General features: G+C 42.0%; 1 protein-coding gene across 5 annotated transcripts in view; it reads left to right on the plus strand.

The window, feature by feature from the left end:
• rbfox3a (RNA binding fox-1 homolog 3a) overlaps window positions 1-21244 on the plus strand; it is a 173127-nt gene extending 151883 nt beyond the window's left edge. For 4 of the 5 annotated variants that reach the window (XM_070858204.1, XM_070858202.1, XM_070858203.1 and 1 more), the window contains 2 exons: window positions 11074-11152; window positions 14491-14535. In XM_070858204.1, coding sequence (XP_070714305.1) covers window positions 11074-11152; window positions 14491-14535 — 124 coding nt within the window. Of the gene's footprint in view, window positions 1-11073; window positions 11153-11684; window positions 11763-12431; window positions 12505-14490; window positions 14536-18067; window positions 18144-20754 lie in introns of those variants that run through there. The other variant, XM_070858201.1, reaches the window with a different exon arrangement.
• The last annotated feature ends 6604 nt before the right edge of the window (window positions 21245-27848 follow it).

Here is a 27848-nt window from a genome sequence, read left to right on the forward strand (position 1 = left end):
AGTAAGACCTCCCTGCTCCTATACTCAAATTGTCTCGCTATGAAGGCCAACATGCCATTTGCCTTCTTCACCGCTTGTTGTATCTATATGCCAACTTTCAATGACTGATGTACCATGATGCCCAGGTCTTGTTGCACCTCCCCTTTTCCTAATCTGTCACCTTGGTGTATTCTTGATGTATTCTTAAATTGCTTAGTATATTCTTAAATTGCTCCTTGTATAGTTTACACAACTTTTTATTTATTTTGTACCCATATTTCCTTACTTTATCAAACTACCTGCTTCCACCATGTGAATTGTACATTTAAATTACTCCTGCCAACATTGGACATTTGACTCCATCACACCATACAGGAAAGAAAAATACAAGATTACAGGATCAATATTACTTACTGTTTCTCAGCTTTGTGTTCTCTCTCTTTCTGTGCAGTTTCTTCCTTTTATAATACAATCCCATTTTATATATGTGACCTTTAAACAGAGTTCTATTTCTTTGCCCATTTTATACAAATTAAATTTATACAAGTGTGAGACGTAGATGGAAGAGAGACATTAGCAAAGTAAGCCTCCCTCTGATGGAAGTAGGAAGGGAGAGAACTGACAGAGAGACGGAGATAATATATATCCCCCATTACTAAAGACTGTTAAAGAAAGAAAGACTTGCATGTATCTAGCGCCTTTCATAACGTCAGCTGTGGCTCTGAGTCAGAAGGTTGTGGGTTCAAGTCCCATTCCAGGAACTTGAACACATAAATCTAGGCTGACACTTCAGTGTAGTACTGAGGGAGCACTGCATTGTCAGAGGTGCCATCTTTCGGATGAGACATCAACCAAAGCCCCGTCTGCCCTCTCAGGTGGACATAAAAGATCCCATGGCACAATTTCGAAGAAGAGCAGGGGAATTATCCCCGGTGTCCTGGCCAATATTTACCCCTCAATCAACATAACAAACAGTTTATCTGGTCTTTATCACATTGCTGTTCGTGGGAGCTTGCTGTGCGTAAGATGGCTGCCGCGTTTCCCACATTACAACAGTGACTACACTCCAAAAGTACTTCATTTGCTGTAAAGCACGTTGAGATATCCGGTGGTCGTGAAAGGCGCTATATAAATGCAAGTCTTTCTTTCACGACCACCGGACGTCTCAAAGCACATTACAGCCAATGAAGAACTTTTGGGGTGTAGTCACTGTTGTAATGTGCTTTCCAAGAGTGCAAATGGTGCTAAACATGGCTTGTCCATGTTTCCCTCAACTGTTGGTTGATATAGAATGATATGAATGGAAGCCATATTGAAATCCACTATTGAGACCATCCCGCTCGTGAGGAGAGTATGAAGGTAATAAAATAAAATAGAGATATCATTATGTCATCAATTTTCTTTTGTAAGGCCTGTATTTAATTGCATCTGTTATAATTCCATGCATTACTAAAAGCAAACAATGGTATCTAAATAAGTCTAAATTTAGAAGAATATTGTCATGCTCATGGTCTGTCCAGGCCCTCTTATCTGGCTCTCTGTCTTTAAAAAGATTGTGAACTACGGAAATTGTTTAATGTAAGCAAGAGCCAGTGTCCATTCATCAGCATTGTTTACCCTCCTCCCACGTTTGCAATAAAGACATGGCTCTATGCTGTGGAATGCTAAGGAAGTTAGTCAGGGAATTGTGATCTCTGTCATGCTACATGAAGGAGGTGCCAAGCAGATGAGAAGCCCCAGGGCAGGGTGTGAAAATGGAGCAGTAACTGGTCCAAGGCACTGGCTCTGTGATAACATATAACAGGGAGCAGGTCAACTGCCTGCCATCTTGATCAGAAAATGACGTGTGTTATATTCCGATAGAATTACATTCATCATCATCATCATAGGCAGTCCCTCGAAATCAAGGACAACTTGCTTCCACTCTAACAGTGAGTTCTCAGGTGGCTGTACAGTCCAATGCGGGAATTACAGTCTCTGTCACAGGTGGGGCAGACAGTGGTTGAAGGAAAGGGTGGATGGAGAGTCTGGTTTGCCGCACGCTCCTTCCGCTGTCTGTGTTTGATTTCTGCATGCTCTCGGCGATGAGACTCGAGGTGCTCAGCGCCCTCCCGGATGCTCTTCCTCCATTTTGAGCGGTCTTAGGCGGTATTACATAGCATCGACAGCACAGAAATAATCCATTCAGCCCAACTAGCCTATGCCCATGTTTATACTCCTCACACAAGCTTCCTCCTATTTTAATTACCTTTTCCATCCCTGCTTCTCGTCCCTTCTCTCTCATTTATGCATCAAGCTTCCCCATAGATTCATCAACTGCTTCAACCAGACCACGTGACAGTGAGATCCACATTCTCCCCATTCTCTGTGGGAAAAAATTCCTCCTAAATTCTTTATTTAATCTGTTTGTCGCTATTTTATATTTATGCCTCCTTTGGTCTGGACTCAACCACAGCTGGAAACAGTTGCCCCACATTCACCGAATTGAACCCCTTCATAATTTTAAAAACCTCTATTAGATCTCTTCTTGATCTTTGCTTTGCTTTAAGAAAAGAGCCCCAGCTTGCTCAATCTTTCCTGATAGTTGCACCCTCTCAATTCTGCTAACATCCTTGTAAATCTTTTTTTGCATTTTCCCCAGTGATTCATTATTCTTTGTATAGTATGGCGAGCAGGGGGCCAAAATTGCCTGTCCCGATAAGGCTTCTCGCCACTTGAAAGCGGTGGCCACGAGGCGGTGTGGAATGGCTGCCTGACTCTCTGCGGAGGGGCCGCCATTTTGTAAATTGCCCTTTGTGTGCCTGGGACCCCTCCACTTGTTTTCTCGCCACGGAGTGCACGTGTTAACCCCTTACCGACTGGCGGAGACTCCCTCGCAATATTGCCCCTCGGGAAATGGCCCTTTCCTTTATTGCCCCGCAGGAGTGGGCCCGCCGCTGATCGGTGCCCCCGACAGCTTTTGCTGTCGGCGCGCTCTCCGTGGCATGGCGGCCCGACTGTCCTTGAAGGGGAGGGCACACTGCTGCAGCCGCCATGTTATTTTTTTTTTTGTCAGCCGACTGCCAGGTCGGCCGGACAATTATGCCCCTGTGTTCGGCCGGGCCACCAACAGGCAGCCTGGCACACCCTCTTGGGTGCCAGGCCACTGGCCCGGCCGAACCCCTCCCTGGTGGCCCAGTGTTTGCCATTTAAGGGCATCTTCCCACCCTCAGCTGCCACAACTTCCGCCCTGAGCCAAAAGAAACCGCCGAAGTGCCGAATATCGATGGCACCTTTGCCGCATGGGTTGCAGCAGAGAAAAACTTTAAAAAGGTGGAAGGTTCCAGCACCAGAACTGCACACAGTACTACAAATGTGGTCTAAGCAAGTTCTATATAAATTGAACATTATTTCCCTGTTTTGGCATTCTATTCATCTAAAAATGAACCCCGGTACTACGTTTACACTCTTTCTGGCCTTACTGACCTGTGTTGCTACATTTAGCCATTTATGTATCTCTATTCCCAGATCTCTTAGCTCCTCTACCCCATTTAGTTTCTTTTCTTCCAAAGAATACGTGGCCTCCTTATTCCTTCAACTAAATTGAACCACCTCACGTTTTTTTTTCTACATTGCATTTCATCCTCCCACTCTGCAAGCCTGTTTATGTCTTTCTGTATTTTGGTTCAATCCTCCACATTATTAGCGATACCCCCCAAGTTTGATACATTCTGCCAATTTTGTCACAATATCTCCAATTTCATTGTCTGACACATGGAGCCCAAAAAATGAAAATCATTTTTAATCACAGCCAAATTCACACTGTGTGAATATTAGCATGCCTTATCAAATTATTTTGCTACTTTAACTGAGGCATTAACATGTTTATTTTAAATAAGTTACTCCCTCTATTAAAACGGCAGGTAATGGAATTTCACAGAAATGCATAAAGTATTTTCACTAATATTCACACATTATAAGGCTACATAAATAACCCAATTTACATATCTAACTGCAATTTAAACCACTTTAAACCTATTCAAAATTAACATGGCACAATCAGTCATTCAAATCCCAATGCGATCCTGACATAAGCTGGATTCACCACACAGGTTATTACTGGCTTCATATTTGTGTTTGAATTGTCTGTGATCTGCATCAATGTGAACATTGCAGTCCTGCGAGCAAGCCGGCTTCAGGCCCTCTGGCTACCTTAGGTTAGTGTGCAGCTTGTGTCCTATTTAACCCTGAGTTCAGCTTTCAACCTCATAGCTTCCTTGTCACAAAGACAACCTACTTCTACCTCCGAAATATTGCAAAACCTCCGCTCACTACCTCATGCCTTTGCCGGTTCCAGATTTGACCGTTCCAGTATTCTCCTGGTTAGCCTTTCATCTTCCACACTCTAAAATTCAGCTCATTCAAAACTCTGCCTCCCATGCCCTGTGCTGCAGCATATTCTGCTCAACTACAATCCCTATCCTCACTGGTCGACATTGGCTCTCAGACATTAGCGCTTCCGATTTAACATGTTCATCCTCGTGTTTAAGTCCCAACGTGGTCTCGTCCCTCCCTATCTCTGTAATCCCTCCAGCAGCCCCAATAAGTTTCCATTCCTCCAGCTCTGACCTCTTGTGCATTGCCCTCTCCCTTCACACCACCATTGGTGGACGGGCCATCAGCTGTTTAGGTCTCAGCCCCACACTCTAGAATACCCTTCATCAATCTTCCCACCTCCTTTAAGACACACTCCTTAAACCTATCTCTTTGATCAAGCTTTTGGTCACTTTTATTGTGTTCCTAACACAGATGAGGCTTCACACAGGGAGGTTAAAGTAACAGTGACCTCAGTCTTTATTAAGACACTCCAGAGTGAGGAACAGGCCTTAGGGGCCAGCTTTTATACAGTGCTCCTAAGGAATGCTAGCATCTCTTGGCACTTCAGGGGATGAGCTACCTGGTGGCGGAACATAGGAGTGCATGCTTTACAGATACACGACATCACTCCCCTCGCAAAGTCAAAGTGAGAACTATTTACAAGGTAAGGCGGTCGGGAGCCATTCTTTCCCTGGTGGACCACCTCAGTACAAATGTCTGTTCTTGTGTGTTGGCTGTGCCCTCGCTGGGCTGGCGTGTTGTTGGCCCTGCAGGGCTGCTAGGTGAGCCTGGCCTTGCTGGGCTGTTGGGTGTGATGGGTTCGATTTCCTGCTCCGGCATGGTGTCGTTGATCATTTGGGTGTGTGTTGTGGGCTCGAAAAAGGTGGTGTCTGCTGTGGGTTGTTCAGGGCAGTCTGTGAACTGCAGCCTCGTTTGGTCCAGGTGCTTTCTGCAAATTTGCCCATTGTCCAGTTGGACTATAAACACCCTATTCCCTTCTTTAGCTATCACCATGCCCGCGATCCACTTGGGACCATGTCCATAGTTTAGCACATACACAGGGTCATTCAGATCAATTTCCCTTGTCACAGTGGCGCAACCATCATTTACATTTTGTTGCTGCCGCCTGCTCTCTACCTGATCATGCAGGTTGGGGTGAACCAGCGAGAGTCTGGTTTTAAGTGTCCTTTTCATGAGTAGCTCAGCTGGGGGCACCCCTGTGAGCGACTGGGGTCTTGTGCGGTAGCTGAGCCCTACTCGGGACAGGTGGGTTTGGAATGAGCCTTCTGTGACTCGTTTCAGGCTCTGTTTGATGGTTTGTACTGCCCGCTCTGCCTGCCCATTGGAGGCTGGTTTAAACGGGGCCAAGGTGACATGTTTGATCCCATTATGGGTCATGAATTCTTTAAATTTGGCACTGGTGAAACATGGCCCGTTGTCACTGACCAGTATGTCAGGCAGGCCGTGCCACCACCAGGAACATTTTACCGAGAAACGGGCCCGCATAGTCGACATGGATCCTCGACCATGGTCTGGAGGGCCAGGACCACAAACTTAGTGGTGCCTCTCTGGGCGCGTTGCGCAACTGAGCACATACGCTGCATTGCCGTACACAGGACTCTAAGTCAGAGTCGATACCAGGCCACCACACATGGGATCTGGCTATCGCTTTCATCATTATTATACCCGGGTGTGTGCTGTGGAGATCCGAGATGAACGTCTCCCTGCCCCTTTTTGGTAGCACTGCGCAATTACCCCACCATAGACAGTCTGCCTGAATGGACAGCTCGTCCTTTCGCCGCTGGAACGGCTTGATTGGTTCTTGCATTTCAACGGGGATGCTGGCCCAGCTCCCATGCAGTACACAGTTTTTTTACTAGGGACAGCAGAGGATCTTGGCCGGTCCAAGTCCTAATCTGGCGGGCCATGACAAGTGATTTATCATTTTCAAACGCTTCCATGACCATCAACAAGTCTGCGGGCTGCGTCGCCATCAATAAGTTTGCAGGCTGCGCCATTTTCATCCCCGTGGTGGGCAATGGTAGCCTACTGAGAGCATCCGCACAGTTCTCACTTCCTGGCCTGTGGCGGATGGTATAGTTATACACTGATAGCACGAGTGCCCACCTTTGTATGCGGGCTGAGGCATTAGTATTTATCCCCTTGTTTTCAGCGAACAGGGATGTGAGGGTCTTGTGATCGGTTTCCAGCTCAAATTTGAGGCCAAACAGGTACTGATTCATTTTCTTTACCTCGAACACACACGCTAATGCTTCCTTCTCAATCATGCTGTAGGTCCTCTCGGCCTTAGACAAGCTCCTGGACGCATAGGCGACAGGTTGCAAATTCCCCGCAACGTTAGCTTGTTGTAATACACACCCGACTCCGTACGACGATGCGTCACATGCTAGCACAAGTCTTTTACCTGGATTATACAATACAAGCAGCTTGTTGGAGCATAATATGTTTCTGGCTTTCTCAAAAGCAATTACTTGGCTTTTTTCCCCATACCCAGTTCTCACCTTTGCGCAATAACACATGTAGGGGCTCTAAAAGGGTGCTTAATCCCGGTTGGAAGTTACCAAAATAGTTGAGGAGTCCCAGGAATGACCGCAGCTCCGTGATGTTCTGTGGCCTGGGCGCATTCCTGATAGCCTCTGTCTTGGCGTCTGTGGGCCGAATGCCGAGCGCCGCGATCTTTCTCCCCAAAAACTCCACTTCTGTTGCCATGAAGACGCATTTCAACCTCTTCAGCCACAGCCCGAAACGATCCAGTCGCTGGAGGACCTCCTCCAGGTTTTGTAGGTGCTCGGCGGTGTCTCGACCTGTGACCAAAATGTCGTCCTGAAAAACCACCATGTGTGGTACCGACTTCAGTAGGCTCTCTATGTTTCTCTGGAAGATCGCTGCAGCCGACCGAATTCCAAACGGGCATCTGTTGTAGATGAACAGTCCGTTGTGCATGCTGATGCAGGTGAGGCCCTTCGAAGAATCCTCCAGCTCCTGCATCATGTAGGCCAAAGTCAGGTCGAGCTTGGTGAACGTCTTGCCTCCTGTCAGCGTCGCAAATAGGTCGTCTGCCTTAGGTAGCGGGTATTGGTCCTGTAGCGAGAAACAATTAATAGTTACTTTATAATCGCCGCAAATCCTGACCATGCCATCACTTTTGAGTACTGGAACAATCGGGCTGGCCCACTCGCTGAATTCCACTGGGGAGATGATGCCCTCGCGTTGCAGCCTGTCTGGCTTGATTTCCACTCTCTCCCTCATCATGTGAGGTACTGCTCGCGACTTGTGGTGAATGGGTCGTGCCTCTGGGACCAAGTGGATCCGCATCTCCACCCCGGAAAAGTTTCCACTGCCTGGCTCAAAAAGGGAAGGAAATTTGTTAAGAACCTGGGTACATGAGGCCTCATCAACATGTGATAGCACTTGGATACCATCCCAGTTCCAGCGGATTTTGCCCAGTCAGCTCCTTCCGAGCAGTGTGGGGCCATCGCCCGGGACAATCCAGATTGGCAGTTCATGCACCATGCCCTCGTAGGTAACCTTGACCATGGCGCTGCCCAGGACAGTGATAAGCTCTTTGGTGTACGTTCTCAGTTTCGTGTGGATGGGGCTCAGGGCTGGTCTGAATGCTTTGTTGCACCACAGTCTCTCAAACATCTTTTTACTCATGATGGATTGGCTAGCGCCAGTGTCCAGTTCCATGGCTACGGGTAAGCCATTCAATTTTACGTTTAGCATTATAGGTGGACATTTCGTCGAAAATGTGTGCACCCCGTGTACTTCAGCATCTGCCTCCTTTCTCTGAGGCTCGAAATTGCTTTGATCCACCATGGACCGATCTTCCTCTGCCACGTGGTGGTTAGCAGGTTTTGCAGAATTTGCGGCTCGTTTGCAAGCTCGTTGGAGGTGCCCCATTGTTCCACAGCTCTTGCAAACATACCCTTTGAAACGGCATTAATAGGCTGAATGGAAGCCTCCACAACGCCAACAAGGTGTGAATTGCCTTGCATTCATCCTTTGTTGCGGACTCTGAGTCATCTGGGTCACCTGAGGCCTGCTGGCAATTGCAGACTTGTGGGTTCTGCCCTGTACATTTCTGCTCGCAAACACAGTTCCAGTTAATTTGTGAACATTGCTAGCACTTGTGTGCTGAGAGATTTGTTTGGTGTTATCACTGGTGGACATAAACGCCTGTGCTATCGCAATGGCCATACTGAGGGTCGGTATCTCTACATTCAAAAGTTTTTGTAGGATGGTCTCGTGGCCAATGCCCACTACAAAGAAGTCTCTGAGCATTTGCTCCAGGTAGCCATCAAACTCACATTGTCCTGCAAGTCGTCTTAACTCAGCTACGTAGCTCGCCACTTCCTGACCTTCAGATCGCTGGCACGTTTAGAACCGATACCTCGCCATCAGCACGCTCTCCCTCAGGTTAAGATACTCCAGAACCAGTGTACACAGCTCCTCATATGACTTATCTGTGGGTTTCACCGGAGCCAGAAGATTCTTCATGAGGCTGTAGGTCAGTGTCCCGCAGAATGTGAGGAGGACCGCTCTCCTTTTTGCAGCGCTTCCTTCTCCATCCAGCTCATTGGCTACAAAGTACTGGTCTAGCCGTTCGACATAGGCTTCCCAGTCCTCATCCTCCGAGAACTTCTCCAGGATGCCCACAGTTTGCTGCATCTTTGCGTTGGATTCGTATTCTCGTCGCCAGTTATTGTGTTCCTCACACAGATGAGACTGCACACAGGGAGGTTAAAGTAACAGTGACCTCAGTCTTTAATAAGACACTCCAGAGTGAGGAACAGGCCTTAGGGGCCAGCTTTTATACAGTGCTCCCAAGGGATGCTGGGAGTGCATGCTTTACAGATACACAACAACTTTTCCTAATATCGCTTTCTTTGGATCAGAGTCCATTTTTATCTAATTGTGCTTCTGCGAAATGCCTTAGGACATTCCACCAGATTAAAGACACTGTATAAATGCAGGTTGTTGTTTTGGTTGTAGTGCACTCGGGGTAAATTTACAAGTGCCCTCTCCCACTGGAGTACCTCGCCTAGTGGAAGCGTGTGTCGGAAATTCAGATGCACGTTACCCACAGTTTTCCAGCCATTGAAGTTAATGATCTGAAAATCTAGAGCCATGCATACCTGAAGTTCCAATGTGCACTCTTAAGGGTTGAGGCTCCTTACTGGGAGTGTAGAAAAATGACCCCCTCTATGTAACACTCCCTTTGTCAGGAAAAATCCTATTAGGATTGAAATTCCCCAAGAGCCTTTTTGTATGCACGTGTTGAAGCGATCATGTACAATTCCTATGTGTGCTATTTGGACAAAGTCTTTAACCCGTTTACATATGATACCAGTTAAGGAATTGGACTCCTGAAAAGATGTAGGACTTATTTGAAAATGTGACTTGTACATCAGCTATTTTTGGTAAAAGTGGCAAAAGATTAGTAAGTTCAATAGAAAAGCCTCCAGTGATAGCATTCAACTGTAGGACATGCACAAATGGAATAGATTTCAATTGAAAATTCTGTACTGGAGTGCCCTCTAGCAGATAATTTATAGTTAGCTACTTCTCTCCAATATGATTACTGCACTATGGCAGTGCTTGGAGCTGTGTTGTGTAAATGGAACCATGGGGTAAAATTCTTCACACCGCCAGTGTAATCACCAGAGAAATATTATAAATATATATTAAAGCAGTTAACTCGAGCAAAATAAATGTGCATTAGGCTTGCAATGGATCAAAATCAGTTCATTGTTAAATATTTCAGTAACGATACTAGTTTTCAGTTGAGGAAATGCCAAAGCAGAGTGCATGAGCCTAAGATCCTTCTAACTGCTGGGGATGCTGGATACGATGCCAAATTCGATCTGGTGTGTTTTAAAAGTTTTCACTTTTAGTTCTAGCTTATGAAAATTACTTTAAAGGATTTTGTTTATCCTTTTACTTGGACTTGCACATTCCTATTCTCTGCTGGTCGTAGCAAAAGAGGCAGGCAGTACTTGAACTGCAACCACTGTCACTCTCGGGAATTGTTGACCAGATTCGAGTGAGCAAAGTGCTATCAAAATGGGAACACTTAGGGGTCGAAATTCGGGACTGCTGTTTTTGAGGCGGTGTCACCACCTGAGGTGCTGATTTTACCGCCAGGCATTTGGTGCAGGCTCCAACGGCCAAATTCAGTTTTTACGCCCAAAGATGAGAGAGCAGAGCTTAAAAGTGGTGATGCACACTCATCCTCGGGTGGGAACTCAGGAGGCTGACTAAATTTTGCAACGACAGGCTACCGCCATGCTAGCTGCAAAACGGGAAGAAAGAAACAAAAAACTCAAACTTCTCCGACCCCACGCACAAACTTCCCCATTGTTACAACTAATGAAACAATGAAGAAATAAAGAAAGAAAAATTCTTGCCTTGCTCTCTGGGCGATTCCGCCCGAGTTCCGCTGTTTACTCACCACTTTTTCCAGGCTGAAAGAACGCCTGCCAGGGAGGACGAAGTTCAACCTAAATATCGCGATGGAGGCGCCAAGGAGGCGTTGCACGCTGGATGATGTCACCATGCGGGTGGTAGGCCTTTGCCGCCCGTTGGCTGCCTCCCGCGTGCGGTAACGAGTGGTGGTACAAACTGAATTTCGACCACTTTAGTCTTATGTTTGCCTTGTGAGTTGGTGATGCTTAATGTGGCTATGTGTTACATGTACTTCTCCTTATATTGCAGTTATGGCCGAGTCTATGCAGCAGCCGACCCATACCACCACACTATTGCACCCGCTGCAACGTACAGTGTTGGGACCATGGTAAGCATCAATAACTGCACGTACCCGTTAATAACTGACATTCCCCACAGAAACAAACACAAACATGTACCATGTGGGCATGTGTCTGTGCAGATATGTCCGCACATAGGCGCACGCTCACAAGGACACATAGGTTGTACTTTTAATACATCGTAATCACCTCCATAGGCAAGTAACTAAACAGATTTTAAATCCAGCTATATCTTTAAGTAAAACACTAAAACCCATGTTATTCTACTAAAACTGCTTGCACCCTAAATCGAGAGGAAACACGCACTCAAGCACATGCTTGTACAGTCCTTTATGGAATGAACCGTTTAGATGGATAATACCTTTAGTACTTCTAGGTTTTCTGTTATCATTTCTACAGTATAACAGTGTACCCATAGATGTATGTGGCTCCATACACATATGAACCAAACCTACAGATAAAAGAAAGAACAAATCACTGCTGGTAAAATAGCTGCGGTTGTCTATCTGTAGATCTGATTCATAAAGGATGCACAAGTCACATATGTACGTTTATCCGCAGAGATATACACAGGAAAGCACTGGGAGAAACTACATCCCCTCACTGATGCCCAATGTGTGTTTTGTTTATACCAACCAGGTAATAACAATGCAGATTCATAAACTAGTGTTACATTTATTCAAATGTTAAATTTAATTACATTGAAACATTTACATACTGATAGCCGTTAAGATTTTTTTATGTCATGAGAAAGCTGTTCATACCCCATGAAGAAAATGCCATTTCCACAGATGCTATTGCAGTGGGATGACAAATAATGTATCCCACAGCTTCAGAGACCACACATGTAGCATAAATGCACACAGATTCAAATATATGCATAAGAACACATGAAGATAATGAAAGTGAATTATTAACCTTTTGCAGGGGGAGCGTGCCTAGGCTTTTATAATAATGACTTTGTTAACTCCTCTGGGTTCTCGAATTGGAACAAAAAGGTAATTATAAGAAATTCTGATACACCCCAAAAATTATGTAGTTTGGGAGAAATCTGTTATTAAGCAATCTGCTGGCTACTGAAAAACTAGCTAACTTAGACTTGGTCCTCTCTCGTCTCTGACATCATTGAATAGTCTCATTAGTATTTCTTTTAGTAATTACTAGTGAAAAATTTCTTGCCTCCTGCCTGCTTTGTCTTGTAATTTCAACATGCCAAATTAGAGAATCTCTTGTTCCCCCACTCATTTTCCCCCATTTTCTTTCCTCCCCCATGTTAACCACCTGCAACCATGGCATCCTCCTCGTTAGAGAGAGTGGGACGGTTCATCTCAGAGATATCTCCAGGAATGCCGTCAATGCCAGTCCTTGGTTGGCCTACCAGGTAGGGATTAAGCATTGAACTGAACCCAAATTCCAAACGGATTTAGTCAAACCAAATCCAATCAGAACTTTCTCCAGTTTGGATCAGTTTTGCTTCTGAGGTTTCTAATTCCAAAAAAGTCAAACTGGAAGGTCTCTGGATTTTGTGCAGCTGCAACCGTTCATTTTTGCCCATCATCTACAGGCTATGGGAAGCTCCCACATATCCCACTGTATTCCAAACTCTTGGCCCAGATAGAACAGCATGCAATTTCTTATCCTGGGGCAGTGGCTAGAATATTGGAGCATCTCAGAATTCTGGTCCTATGCTTGCAGAAGTGGAGTGCATGCAAATATCTAGGCAGGTCTGATCTCTAGTGATATCATTCAAAGCTGTTTGTGTAGGTTTGGAAACTAGAATTGTTGGCACCAGGAAGGATCTTCTTCACTCTATTACCCAGGGAACAGGTGAGCTACATGACCGCAATGTGATCAACTACTCACGGTCTCAAGTACATGGAACTATATGAATGCACAAAAACCCACACACAAACGATTATGGCTTTTATTTGGATTTAGAAAGATCTTTAAACATTAGTGCCATGTGACGTGGTCCTGCTTCATGTTCAGCTGAAACATGGACGTCAGAAACAAATTTAATTGATGCTACAAACTATGGCTGGTCACTCGTTTCTACTGTTAGGCAGTGCACTCGTGGGAAGGTGGAAGTTCAATGCCCCAACCTAGGCAAATCCCCTCACAGATGGTCTTTCTGACACTTCTCTCCTAACAACACAATATTTGATGATGTCATAGAAGAAGCAAGAGCACTAACAGAAAATAGTTTTATTTACTAAGCTTTCGAGTGGGAAAAATGAGGGCTTCTCCTAAACTACAGGTACAATTGCTCTAAATTTAGCAACTTTTATTTCAGAATTTTTTACTGCATACTTATTCATTTCACTTCTTACTTTCTATTATTTGAAAGTGCAACCTATCATTTTTATCAAGGCACTATGCACAGAAAATAGATTTGCGGCGATTACGTTTTGAATCGGTAGAGTTCCGATTTAAAAGAATTAGATAACGCCAATTAATAACGATATAAATAGTGGGTGACTCTCCATCCTGCCTACTTGTCAGTGATGAGTTCTCTCCATTTAAAATCAGATGGGACTTCTCATCACAGCAAGACAAAAATACAAGAAGCTCTTTCTAATTCAATCCCCGAGACCCTGCCACTGATAAGCAATAGCACTGGAAGCTATGCTTTAGGTGAGGTCCCCTTATGCCCACTGCATCAGTGCAAGGAGGCCATCATGGAGGGGAAGTCAACTAGGGAATTAATTAAAATATAAGGTTGTTTTTTAAATAATAAAGATATATATACAGTATATTTAGCTGATTAGCATATGAAGGCCTAGGGATTAGGCTTTTTTTTTTACACAATTATCATCAATGTCAGGTGTAAATGCATACACATGCAGACTGTTTCTCTCTCCCTCTGTCTCTTTTCTCTGTCTGTGTGTGTGTCTCTTTTCCGTTTCTCTTTTTCAGTTCTCACACTCACTCTAGCGGACACTTTTACTGATACACGTGGTTTTTAGCTAGCTTTGCAGCCAACATCACAGATGAAAAAAAATTCAATTTTCCATTTTGAGATCCTCAACAAAAAAAAAAGAAAACATTAAGATTAATGAATGTTGATTGCGGCAAAGCCCTCTGTAGCCGTTTTGCGGAGAGAGAGAAAAAAAAAAAAGCCTGCCACTCCCTTGAGCTTCATCAGCGCAATGCCTTCGTTTAGACAAATGATTTAAATTTGCCGAGGTGACGTGCGTGTGGTTTCAAATCTTGCAAATCTCCGGAGCAGCTGCTAGCTAAAAGCTTTCATTAATTAAGATGATTTTTCTCCCTTCATTCTCTTAATTAGATTTGTGGCTTGTGTTGCTGTAGCATTTCGTACATTAAAAAATATTTATTCGATTTTTTTTCATCTTTGATGTTGCAGGCTAGCCTGTACAGAGGAGGGTACAGTCGCTTCACCCCGTACTAGCAAGAGAAACTCAGAGACACACTAAAACCCAGCAGGGCTAGAAACGTCTTCTCAGAAACTGTGGGGGTTTCGGCACGACATGCAGTAATGTTTTGTGCTGACACTCTCTGGTTAACATGATATTTTTACCTCAGATGTTTTTTTTTGTGTTTATTACATGTTTTATCTGTGGTGACTGCAAATTTTTCTTGAGTTTTGCTCAGTATAATCTACTTTGAGAAATTTCTGATGTGTAAACTTTAAAAGAAAACAACAGAAAAAAAAATAAGACTTGACAGCTACATTGTTTTCTTTTGAAATTGGCATCCTTGCCAATTTCACAGATTCGCACCAACCAGAGAGCTCTCTGGATTTAGGCCGCAATTTTTTTTAATTCCAATTTTTTTTTTTTAAAGTGAGTCTGTCAGATTTGCAGGATGGTCGATTTTAAATTCAGTTAAATGATCAAGAATTTGTATGAAACGGGGTACACAGCTTTAAAGGTGATAGTCAGAAAGAAAAACCTACACAACATATAATTTCGCCTAGGCTAATCCCACCCCAGATTATCGTGAGTTCCTCTGTCACCTAACAGCTAGCCAGTCTGACAAAACTCATCACATGTGTGGCTGGTGGATTGAAGTGTCAACCAGAACTGTGATTGAAACATGCCCCTCGTAACCATGATTGTGTGAAGTGAGCCTTTTAAAAGCCTTCTATGTTATTCATTTTTGAGTCTCGTTTGATTGATAGAGAAAGGAAACAGTTTATTCTCACAGACAGCTTCAGTCTAACTTCTTCAACAATCAGTTTCAGTGCAATAATAGTTCCTTAACATAAATCAAAAGCTAAAATGCCATAACTTCCTCACATAGTCTTCGCCAATAAAGATAGAGCATGTCCAGTTGACATAGTGAAATTTGTAATTCATGCCTCTTTTGTGGAGGCATTGTGTAAACATTTCTCACTGTGACTAAAAGGGTTCGAGAGGAAGCCAAGCCGCTGTGTTGGCATTGAATCATGGTAGTTTTCTATGGTTCAGCATCGTTTCACTTGTAGTCAAATGGTAGCGTGCCACAGTGAACAGATAACGGGCAACTTAAGAGGCACTTCATTGCAACATGCATTTAAGATAAGATTCCCCTATGGCAATAGGGTGTTTTGAACACAGCTAGTACAGTGTCTGTAAGGGAGGTTAACAGTGCTCTTGTGCCCAGCATTGCCTCTTTTTCTACATTCCATTCCTCTTTTCCTCACTGTGTTTGGGATTAATACCAACCTCATTTACTTCAGTACACTATATATGTCTCCTGAGCTGTCACCTCACTAATTGTCATCCCATTTCCTTAGATCATTCTGCAGTTGCTAACAGCACAATTTAATAAAATAAGCTGACCCCAGCAATTGAAGTCGGTTCAGTTACTGGTTAAAAGCTTTCAAACACAACTCGAAAGTTAGTCTCCTGAAAAGAAATGTGAAACTTATTTTTTTCCTTTAGTAATTCAGCATAGTTAACTGTTTTTAAAGGCATTCAAATTATTCATAAAAAGCTTCCGATAGGCTAACATATAATATATAACACAGTTCTTTACATTGCGTAATTATATGATTCTCTCAGCTAACGGGCAGGGATTTATTAACTATGAATTTTCAAGATCAGAATTTTTGGTCCCCTATTCACACCAATTATGCAAATATTCATGCCTAACTTACAGAAATTCAATGTAACTGCAATTTACTAAATGGAAGGCAGTTGCCTGATGAGCACTTTATCACCTTAAGAAGAGGCTTCTGACATTTCAAATGTGTATGTTTACTAAAGAGAGCTGTCTAAAACATTTGGAAAAGGAATTAGCTGCATATCGTTTCTTTTTGGCTCATTAATATTGTGACCACAACTATTCATTATAATTGTTAGAAAAATCATCATTCAAATAGGAGGAAGGCTAGCAAACAATAAGCTTAAAAACAGGTCTTTCCCATTTGGAATTTTTGTATCTGTTAGTCTTAAGTATTGTTTTTTATAACAAACACAGTTCTGTGAGGTCTCCCTGGAGTACTGAACATCCCAGCCTTTTCCAGTGCAAGTTTTTATATTTTTTTAATCATTTATTGTCTCCGAGGAAGGTCCCTAAAATGTGAATTGTGTAAAGAGATTAGATTATTAAATATGATATGAGATTGTGGCTGCGTGAATGAATCAAAAAATTGGAATCACATTCTATTTTGTTTTGTGGAATGTTATCAAAATCTGACATCTCTGAGGATTAACTGGAGCAGGGTATGTTCTGAATGTTGTGTAGGTTTCATAGTGAGATGAAGGTGACATAATCAAAACTGAGGAGTTACCCTAATGCTTGTTGTGTTTTGCTTGCTGTACAGGTTTTTTTTTTAAATTTGTGTGTAGTTTATTTTAGGTTTTGAATTTTTTTTTACTGCCAAAATATATTCTGTTAAATTATACTCCAAAACCATTGCAATATGGTGCATTATAGGTCAACCTGACTCAAGTATTTAAAACTGAGTATTTATTATGATTAGTAGCATATGATTGTCTTCGTATACGTAGATTAAAATGAGTAGGAACAGACTTAGAAAGAAATGTATTCATCCTTTTATACACTTTCAATATGTGCACATAAGTATTCCATGAATCATTTTTTTATATTGCAAAAAAAAAAGAAAAAAATAGCTTTAAAAAGGCACTGTTTATACTTTTTGGGGAAAAGAAAATAGCTGACATCTTTATAAATGTTTACTGATGAAATATTATGTGAATTGTGTGCTGTAGAAAATATATTACACTATGTGTTAGCTGTAAATTCCACTGGATAGGATTAAAGGGGGGTTAAAACTGGGAAAACAATCAACAGAATTTTTAATTACCTTTTAAAATGATCTCCGACAAATTTACTCCACACTTAGGATCAACTCTTCAACATATTTCAGACTATAATACTATCCCATTGCTGTATTATTTCGACTTTAAGAATATATTTCTAGCTGTCATTTCAAACACTATTTTCCTCACGAGACTCTGCTTCCTTGGTCAGAAGCTCAGTTGATCTTATCTGGTCTTGCCTACATTTGTAGTTTTCGTATTTTACCTCGCATGTTGCTACCTGCTTTTGGAAACAGGGCATATATAGTCACGTGTTGCAGGGGCTTATACACGTATGGTGCTCAGAGTTAAATCTTCATTGTTGGCTTTATTTATTCATTTTCCACGTTTGAGTTAATGTGGTTAGTTTTGACTTTTGGCAGTAGTGTAAAGCGGGTGATATTGGATTGGCCGTCCGTTGTACACCTCTCTCAGGAAAGAAAAGTCGGGAGAGGGGTATAGCGGCCAACCAATCCGATATTGCCCATTTTACACTGTAGCCACAAGGTCAAATTAACCCCAGTGTTTACAACATTTATGCCCTGATTCTCCCTTTTTTGTGCACATCCGTAAATATGCGCACATGTTGGTGCATTATAACTCTGTGACTGTCCCATGTACACTGCACAACGCTATTTGAATATATATACATTTTGCTTTACATGCGGACAGGGCACACTAGCCCAATGTTCGTGACCATACCAGAGTATGACCATGGGAGGAATGGACGGATGATTGCGTACACAAGGTAAGTCTCCATTCCTCTCGATATGTTTCAGACAGGCGCATACCCTCCAGAGCTGTTTTTTGGGCTCCTGTTTCGATGGGTGCAGGAGTCACCAACACAACACAAAAGCAAAATACTGTGGATGCTGGAAAACCATGCAAAATGCCCGGTGAGCTCAGCTTGGGTCCTCTGCGAGCAAGTCCTACCTCTGCTCACTTTGCCCTACCTATGGTGATTAAAAAATTGGGAAAATCACTTCTGTGGTGCCCCCGCTGACTTTCTGGCAATCTTTTTCTCAATCCCAACTACCTATATGCTAGTGGTGGGGCAAAAATAGGAATTCATAGGTAAACACCCAACATATTTGTCCTGTGCAAATAATGTCAGTGCACTGTGCACAAAGTGAAAAGTAGAAATGTCATTTTTTTTGTTGTTATTATTTTAGGTCTTAGATACTTGCGAGTAAAGATTCTTTTCCATAGAATGATTCCCTGTCATGTTGTTTTCAATATGACAAGGCCCAGCATAGTGTGGGAGGATGGGACTCTATTCACAAGCAGTTCCTGCTCTAAACCATTAATCTTAAATGCTAACCATGTTCAGAACAATGGTGTGGAGAAAAATCAACACAAATAAAATTCGCACTCACTGGTATTAACATATCAATGACCAACGAAAAAACACACAGCACTTTCAACTGATTTCCTTTGAGGAACAGACCACAAAAATTCACATTAATATTTTAAAATTGTAAACCTACTACAAGTAAAATGTGTCAGTGCAGCCATGTGACTAGTTAGCCAACCTAACTTGAGCGGCTGACCAGAGTCAGTTGTGGCAGGAGTTATCCAGTCAGCCATGTTTACAGAAATATGCATCATATCAAATGGCTGACAGTTGGCGTATCCTCTGTTTATTAAAGGTGTGGGCTATCACAACTTTGGACATGTTTTCCATATCTCCACTCATAATACACCAATCAAACCATTATCTCATTGTAATTGGATCCATTCGATAATATAATGAAAGAAACATAGCTAAAATTAAATCTTTACATTTTGGCAAATTACCTATTCATGTTTGTAAAATAATTTACTGAGGAGTAATGAGATATGAGGAATAATTTCGCCTAATCTCACTATTTTTTGCTGAATTACCAGCTTGGTCCACTGCTGAAAATGTTCTTTATCTTTTGCCCCTTCGCATACATTGTAATCTGTGTCTGCGTAATATAAAGTTACTGCCCTGTGTGTGTCATAGCAGTGCACAATCAAGTTCTTGTCTCTGTTACACCACAAGAAGAAAAGACATCCTAGTGTGCACTTTAATTTGTCAAATACACAAAATGTAACTCATCTTTTCAGAAGCACTGCAAATAGCAAAAGATACAAACATTGACAGAGAAAGGTAACTGAAATTTCTGTTGTACTTCTTGTTTCTCCCTTTCTCAATCTGGTATAAAAATAGTTTTTATCAGGAACAGATTTGTACAGAAATTCATCATTCTTGTTGATAGAGTTAATCTAATGTAATAATATTCTACTAGGGTCCATCATATTAACCTTTCCTTGCTGGCATTCCATTCACATCGTCAAGCTATTTTAAAAGGTTTACTGTATATGTATTTCCTATAAATATGTTGAGATTAGTGTTTGCTTTAAACACTTTCTTGCTAAGCACTTTGATAAACTACAGTCGCATCTATTTGCTGCAAAATGTTCAAAGGCAACTGCAATGAAAAGGGGTTACAAAACACCTTTTTAATTGTTTGCAATCTGCAATTTTTAAAGTGTATTTATTTGTCCTTAGTAGCTAGCAATCCCCTTCTAGGGCTATATACATGCTGTCTTTCAAATATATAAACCATTAAATCTACACAACAGTCTATGTACAAATCTACAGTTACTACGTCCTGGCTTCATTTATATTATTAAAAATAATATAGAACATCTCTATATATGGAGGACTATGTATTGTAGTGTGTTAAAACAATGTCTGTTTATGTGTGGGACTAGGGTTCAAATAAATCCCAGGCAGAAGTTGGGGGGGGGTGGGTGGGATAACAATGTTCCTTTGTCTGATGGTGGCTGGGTAGTACAGTGAGTTTGCTCCAGGGACCTGGTTGAAACCCAGGCCACAGATATAGCTGTTCAGAACCCAAACATCAGTGAGTCTGGTCAGTTTCAAACTAGCTTCCAATTACTAGAACGCAATAGAGCACAATTGGTTCTTAATCAGCGATCTCTCTCAGAAGGATGGAGCGACTTGGGTTGAGATGCGCCAAAGGTGCAATGCAAGTGGATCTCTGCTCTGCATTTGACCTGAACCTAGTTGTGACTTGAAAATGTTCAGTAAGCTCGCTGGTTGCAAAGAGAAAAAAAAAATCTCTCTTTGCTGCATATCCCTATCCCTCGCGTGGAAAAATACGTATATATTATATATATGCAAAAAAAAAGTCCATGTACATCATCAAGCTTGAAACATTGCTATACAAGATAAATTATTAATGCTTTCATGTTACTTTGGGGATAGATTGCTATTTCAATCTAGTAAAGATCTGTTGTCTAATAAATTTATCAGAACTATCTCCAAGCCAAACTGTGCAAGCTCTTTCCTTCATCTTATATTCTAGTGACTCTGGCATGACACAGGTGCACTGTACTAAATGAGGTGCTCAGAAGCTGAAATCTACGGATTCTGGGAATACAGAACCTTGTGTCACACCTACAGCAAACAAGATGTGGAACGTACGCAAGTACTGCCATATGGAAAAGAATTGTACGTTGTATACCATGTGTACGCTCAAACTCCTCCTTTTTATAACTCCACTTGTATATAGTCCTTTAGCTGCCACCCTTGTGCAATAGATTATAACACACCCTGACCTTCCCTCCTATTGAAATGAATGGGAATGCCTCCCGGGGCAGTAACAGTGTTACTGCCCAGTCAAGTGCATTTTTGTTATGCATTGAATCATTCTTGTTGTTTTCAATGGGTGTAAGAAGAACTGACAGCTCTCAACAAAATAGTGGCAAACAAAGAGTTGAGCAAAAAAAAACTGTAAAAATTTCCAAAAAAAAAATAACATTCTCTTTTTAGGACTTTCAGTGTCCTAGAATGGAAACAGGTTGTGTTGTAAAAGATTTTAAAACAACCTGACGTTTCAGGACTTAGAGGCCCTCGTTCCTCCCCCTCCCCCCCCCACCCCCCCTCCCCTCCCCTCCCCTCCCTTTGCCTAGGCCTTGACTCTGTGGTATCCTTTTGAACTGCAGAACTGTCCCATTGATCAGACCTTGGCACTATGATGCCGACTGGGCCTGGGGTATGTTATTATGCCGCTGAGTTTGTGATGTCCTAGTTTCAGTCCTAGGGTTCTTCACGGCTCAATCTTTGGATTTCTAGTGCCCTCTTGGCCTGAGTATCCCTAGCTTTGCCTGGCCTTTAGCTATCCAGTCTCCTAACTCCACGACACCTTCACTTTTCCAAGCCACCCAGTCTGCAATTCCATCTCCGTCTTAGAGACCATTTTGCTCAGTCTTAAAGACTATTTTGCTCAACCCTTGTCTCCTCGGTGCTCTCTCAGTCCTGGAACTGCATGTTGTTTAATATCCTGTTAGTACCTCATGTGCTTTTAACTGTCTATATGCTGTTGGTTCCTAATTTCTTGCTCTCTGCTGCTGCTCTGGTAGATACCTGCTGATTAGAGAGCTGTAGTTTAGACCTCTGCCTTCCTTTTTCTGTCATTCTGTAAGCTTCTAATGTGATTCAATTAATAATATCCTTAATAAAGGTTGTTTCTTTCTTCAACAAAAACAATTGTTCTGAATATTTTTATGCTCTTATGACATTTTTTTAATGTAGCACTATAGGATTGGGAATGATGTTAGGCCATGTAATCCAATAGCAACATATTTATAGCAAAACACAAGACTTAAAAATTAAATTCAATGTTTTGTTGCAACATACAATAAAGATAATAACATCAATATGCAACATGGTAATTGTGCAGTGCAACATTTAGTTATTGTTATACACATATTGAGATTTCAAGAGAAATGAGAAATACAAAAGTAAGCTTAAGATTATTTCTTCATATAATTTGAAGATGGAAGTGAACGGCTGTGGAAAGGAACAGGAGACAAGATTACTCTCTTTCCCAAGATTAATTGTGTGCCCACCAAAGAATAAGGTAAGAAGGTTGAGAGAGGGAAACAGAGGAGGGGACAGGATAATTGAGAGTTGTAGATGGCGGTTGAATAAGAATCAGTTCTGGAGGGAAGCCACATTCAGACATTTGAGGAACCATCTCGAAAAAACAGTGAATGTTGTGGTCCTCTAAGAATATCTTCTGGACCATGATTAAGATTGTCACACAGCATGTGAATAGATATTAGTTAGTAGCAGTGAGCATTTAAACCACTGCAGGAGGCCAATTAGGCATGGTATGCATCATTGCAAAGGAAAGAAATAGCTACAATCCATCTGTAGGGCTAAGAAATACAGGTGTGCATTTATGCATAGAATGCCTCCAATTCTCAATGCTTGTAGTCTATTGAAACTTTATTCATCATTTCTTTTCTCCCCATAGGAGGAACTTGAAAAGATCATTAATTTTGTAGAAGTAGAAATTAGGTATTCATAATGGAATCATTGAGATAATATGTAATTAATTTTTGGAATAACAGACACTTTAATGATATGAACTTTTCCCTAAAGGGAGAGAGGAAGAGCTTGCCATCTACAGTATTTCCTTTTTTTACTTCTTTGAAGTTTGAGACAGGATTCATATTTGCAATTTTACCTAAACTATGAGTGCTAATGATTTTCAAGTACAACAAGTCACTGGCTAAGCTGTTGACATGGTAAGAAAATGTACAATGATAGGAAGGAAAACATTGGCCTAGAAATTGCAGACAGATGCCTCTGACCTGAAAAATTTCTACGAATCTACCTGGTGGTCCGGGAAGTTCGGAGACTTGCGGTCCTAGACCTCCACGCGAAGGCCTGCGTAGAGGCCCACTTATCCCAGGAACTTAGGCACTTAGGCACCTGGGATCACATAGGCCGGCCCAACCAATCCAAGTAGGGGTATTCCCATTCATACTTATGGTGATTCCGGAATCACCATAAATATGAATGGGAATACCCCCAAAAACACACAAACACTTGAAAAAAATTTTTTAAAAACATGACCTATTTAAAATGAATCAAAATGGAATGTAATTAATTATTTAAAACAAAAATGTAATATTTTGAAAAATAAATGTACTTATTATACATGGTCTAAAAATAAACTTACCTTATTTAACAGGATTTTAAATGTTTAAATTATTGAAAAAAAAAAATATTTTTCTGTCCAAGTCTTACGCTGATAAAAGCAGGCCTTACGCCTGCTTTTATCAGTCGTAAGAATTTTAAGGGCATTCACTGGGCAGAAATTGGGCAAATAGCCCAACGCTCCCCCCGAGGAGGCCCTTTTCTTCTGGATGCATGCAATCTGTCAATAGGATTCTTGACAGATCGCAAGTTCCAGATTTAGACGCATGCGCTTCGCCTACCAAAACCCGGAACTTGCGGGGCCCTAACGGCCGTGAATTAAGGGCCATTTTTTGTTCGAAATTTGATCTGATTCAATTCATTGTGAAGATATTTTTGAAATTTCTGGATTACATTGGCAAATAACATCTTATAAATCATACTGAAAATCCATATTCTCTCAACAACCTAATGTTCCAGTCGAAACTAATGGTTGGAATTTCTATATATATATATATATGACACAAATCTAGTGAATAAAATTCTAAAGCCAAATCTCCAAACTGTAAAATAAAAATTCATTATCGTGTGAAAAGCTTGTTCTGCAGCTATATGGGTTTGGCGAGTCCCTCTTTAGTCATCTGCAGTAACTTGTGCATTTGGAGAGTGTTCAAACATGAAATCACCATTTGAAGAATGGATTCAGAGCAGCTCAAGGATCCAATTAAAAAACTGTTGGGTGCTCCATGTAGCCCCCGTTTTTAGGAGCTACACGACAATATTAATATTTGAAAATGGGGTCCAGGATGTGTGCGCACACTTCCGACGGGAAGTGCGTAGGACCGCTACCTTGGTAAAGGGGTTGGCACATGTGCCCAACAACCGCCGGCAGCAGGCAGATTATTTTGTCAATCAGTATGCAATGCTGATTTGATGCCAGTGCTGCCATTTTTAAACCACACATTGCAGCCAATGCCCTGTCTTAACCTCGCACAGCTTAACACGATGTTAACCGGAATGAAGGACCACCCCATCAGCGTTATTTAAAGGGATTATGAACTACTTGCAGGTTAGATGCTGCATTATTTCTTCTGGCTGCATATGCAATTGCATGTGTTTTTGGAGTTTTCCAATACTTGGCTAATGTTTGAACACTCAACAGGAGTGGTCTGGCTGGTGCTGAAGTACTTTTCTGTTTATTTAAAAGCTTGTGTTGAAACAAGTTTCATCCAGACATGGGTGGCCTGGTAAGCGTTCCTCTGGGAATTGAGCATGGTTGGGAGGATGCAGAGAGGCCACGCAGAGCGGGACAAGCTGCTAGAAGAGGGAGGTGAAGGAGAAGGCCTCTCAGCCGGAGGCGGTATTGTCCAGGGTCTTCAGAGAGCAATTCTCTTACCTCAACTTCAGCGAGGACCAATACATGAAATGTCTTCGCTCTAGCGCATGCTCAAAGTTCACAGCCCAGATTCACTTTTCAAAGAACTCCCACCATTTCTTGCAGCCACAATAAGAGGTGCAGGCTGCCTTTAAGTTGCGCTAGCCACTCACGCTATCGGGCCCCCTGCTGATTTGTGCAGCCAATGAACAGTGCGGACAGCGCTGGCTGCATGCATAAATCATGTAAGAAAGCACCAATTTAACATGCTGCCTGCAACGCAATGAACAGGTGTGTGTTAATCACATACCACAATCCCCACATCCGTTTTTGGGTGTTCGTCAATTTAACCCACTGAGAGGCCCAGAAACAGCTCACCAGACACGGGGGAGCAGCAAGATCAGTCGACTCGGACGCCGACCCAGGGCCTCAGGAGAGCCCGGGGAGGCCAGGGAAGCAATCAGGAGAGGTTCAAGCAGTGGCCCACAGTTAAAACTTATCTTTTGGATGGCAGCCTTAAGCAAACCTTTTATTGGTTTGGCTGCTGTGCGTCCATAAAAGCTGCCCGCTGTATGCATGGTGCATGCTGTATGGTGCATGCTGCAGTCATTCGCAGACCAGTTTCACAAAGGGCCATAAGCAATGGGCCAAATGGCCATTTCAGGTGTCCGCGCCTTGGACGTCTACTGAGCAGCCCGATCCAATATGGCGGACTGCACGCTTTTGCCGTGCAATGAGCATGCACATGCCAACCGCCATATTGGACTCTTCGGCGCCCATTTTACATCCTTGAACTGTGATGTGTGTCAGTGTATGTAATGTATGTGGAGTTGAAGCTGTGCCAATAATTTCAGGTCAATAAGTAAGAGATTCATAAGGCACTCGACTTTAGATCAACACTGACTTGCCCAGCAGTAATACTCAATCTTCAAATGAAAAATTACGTAGTGATTTTAAAGCTAGCGTCCATAAAATGATCGTCAGGGAAATGTCCACTATACCAAATCAACCATTTTTTTTTTAAGTTCCACTATTAAATCCAGGTAAACTAATACCTAGAATTTACCTTTGAGAAACTATTTTTTAATTGAACACCAGCCTATATTAGCAACCAATTGATTGATGATCGGTTTCACTTGCTGCCATATTGAAATTAACGTTTGAAAAATACTAAACAACTTTTAGTCTAACGAAAACAAAGAAAGATTTTTATCAAAACAACTTGTATTATTTCACTCCTTCGAGCCTGATTCATGGATAATCATGAACAGAGATAATAGGAGATTGGATATTCAGGACACTTCAATAGTGACATAATAATTGCTCTTATTTTTCCAAGTTGGATCTCCATAAGTTATAATTAATATCATAATGGTACAGTTATTCTGAGAGTTGGAAATAATTCTGTGCCAGTGATTATCACTGAAAGAGTCATTTATGCTTATAAAGCGAGAGAAACATTGCAGGTGTGATGGAAATGTTTGTGTGTTCTATAGAGGTGGGACCAAGACCTCCATTTTTATATGAAGCCTCTTATCCAAAGGTTTTATTAATAAACTGTGCTTATTAATGCAATAACAGCTGTAATAGTAGTCAATAACAACTCTACATTCCTCAATAACATTTTCACTCCAACATTACTAGATTAATCCATGTAGGCAGAATATATTCACTGTTATTTCCTGATAATTAATTGTTTATTATTAGACCATTCATCTAGCAATATTACATCACAATTAATAACCTTTAAGGGATAACATGCAACAACTTAATCAAAATCCTTATTGATAGTCACTATACCGCCCACTGTTGACCAAAAAAGTGATTGGCACCACTCATGTTGATTTTTATAATTAAAGGTTATGAATCGAGTACGCATCCATTCATTTCCAAAACATATTACATCTCTTGGCAAATAACCACTTGATTGTCAGCAAAAACTACCAATGAGGAATGCACAACCAGCAGGAAACCAAGCTATCAGATCCCAACTTTATTCCCCAAAGTTGTCACAAAACAGTTCCATAAAAGTGACCAAAAAAGTTGCTCAAATAGTTTGGTGGCACTGTTTTTGTCTTCCATTTTCTTTCTTCATTCATGTCAGTGTACACAACTAATAATAACACATTTAACATAACCAACACTTGCAGAATCGCACAATTCTGAAAAAAATCACTAATTGGCTCATTTAATATTAGAAATGCCAGCAAGAAGATTCCACCTCTTAGGTCTGCCGTTCTGTCTGGGACCTGGCTTGGAGATCCCACCTGGGGCATCGGGATCTCACCTGGGACATGGAGATATCACTTGGGGCTTGGCTGTTTGGGAGTGTCAGCTGTGGCTCAGTTGGTAGCACTCTCACCTCTAAGTCAGAAGGTTGTGAGTTCTAGTCCCACTCCAGAGTTTTGAGCACAAAAATCCAGGCTGACACTCCAGTACAGTGCTGAGGGATGCTGCACTATTGGACGAGACATTAAATCGAGGCCCTGTCTGCTCTCAGGTGGACGTAAAAAATCCCACGCCACTGTTTCGAAGAAGAGGAGGGGAGTTATTCCTGGTGTCCTGGTCAATACTTATCCCTCAGTCAACATCACTAAACAAACACATTATCTGATCATTATCACATTGCTGTTTGTGGCAACTTGCTGTGCACAAATTGACTGCTGCATTTCCTACATTACAACAGTGGCTACACTTCGAAAGTACTTAATTAGCTGTAAAGTGCTTTGGGGCATCCAGTGGTCATGAAAGCAATATAATAGCAAGCCTTTTTATTTTTTTATTGCCAGCTGCTGTAGACAAATTCTGTGTTTATAAGAGAATGATGCAATTATGAGGAGCTATAAGCCTCAATTTTGCGGGAAAGGCAAAATGGGGTTGAGCTGTCCCTTGACAGCTGCAGATGCCCCAGTCGCTCAATGAGCTGGCTGCACCATATTTTACAGCACTCGTCCCTTCCCTCTAATTTAAATAGAATATTGGCTCAAGAAAAGCATGGCCAGGAAATTTGACCTGTCGCGTACATTTCTGGGAGGTGGAAAATGTGGCGAGGCAGCGGCTCTTGAAACCCATCATGAAAAGGAAAGTTGTGGTGG

Source organism: Pristiophorus japonicus, chromosome 16 (genome assembly GCF_044704955.1).
Source record: "Pristiophorus japonicus isolate sPriJap1 chromosome 16, sPriJap1.hap1, whole genome shotgun sequence".
Classification (NCBI taxonomy): domain Eukaryota; kingdom Metazoa; phylum Chordata; class Chondrichthyes; family Pristiophoridae; genus Pristiophorus; species Pristiophorus japonicus.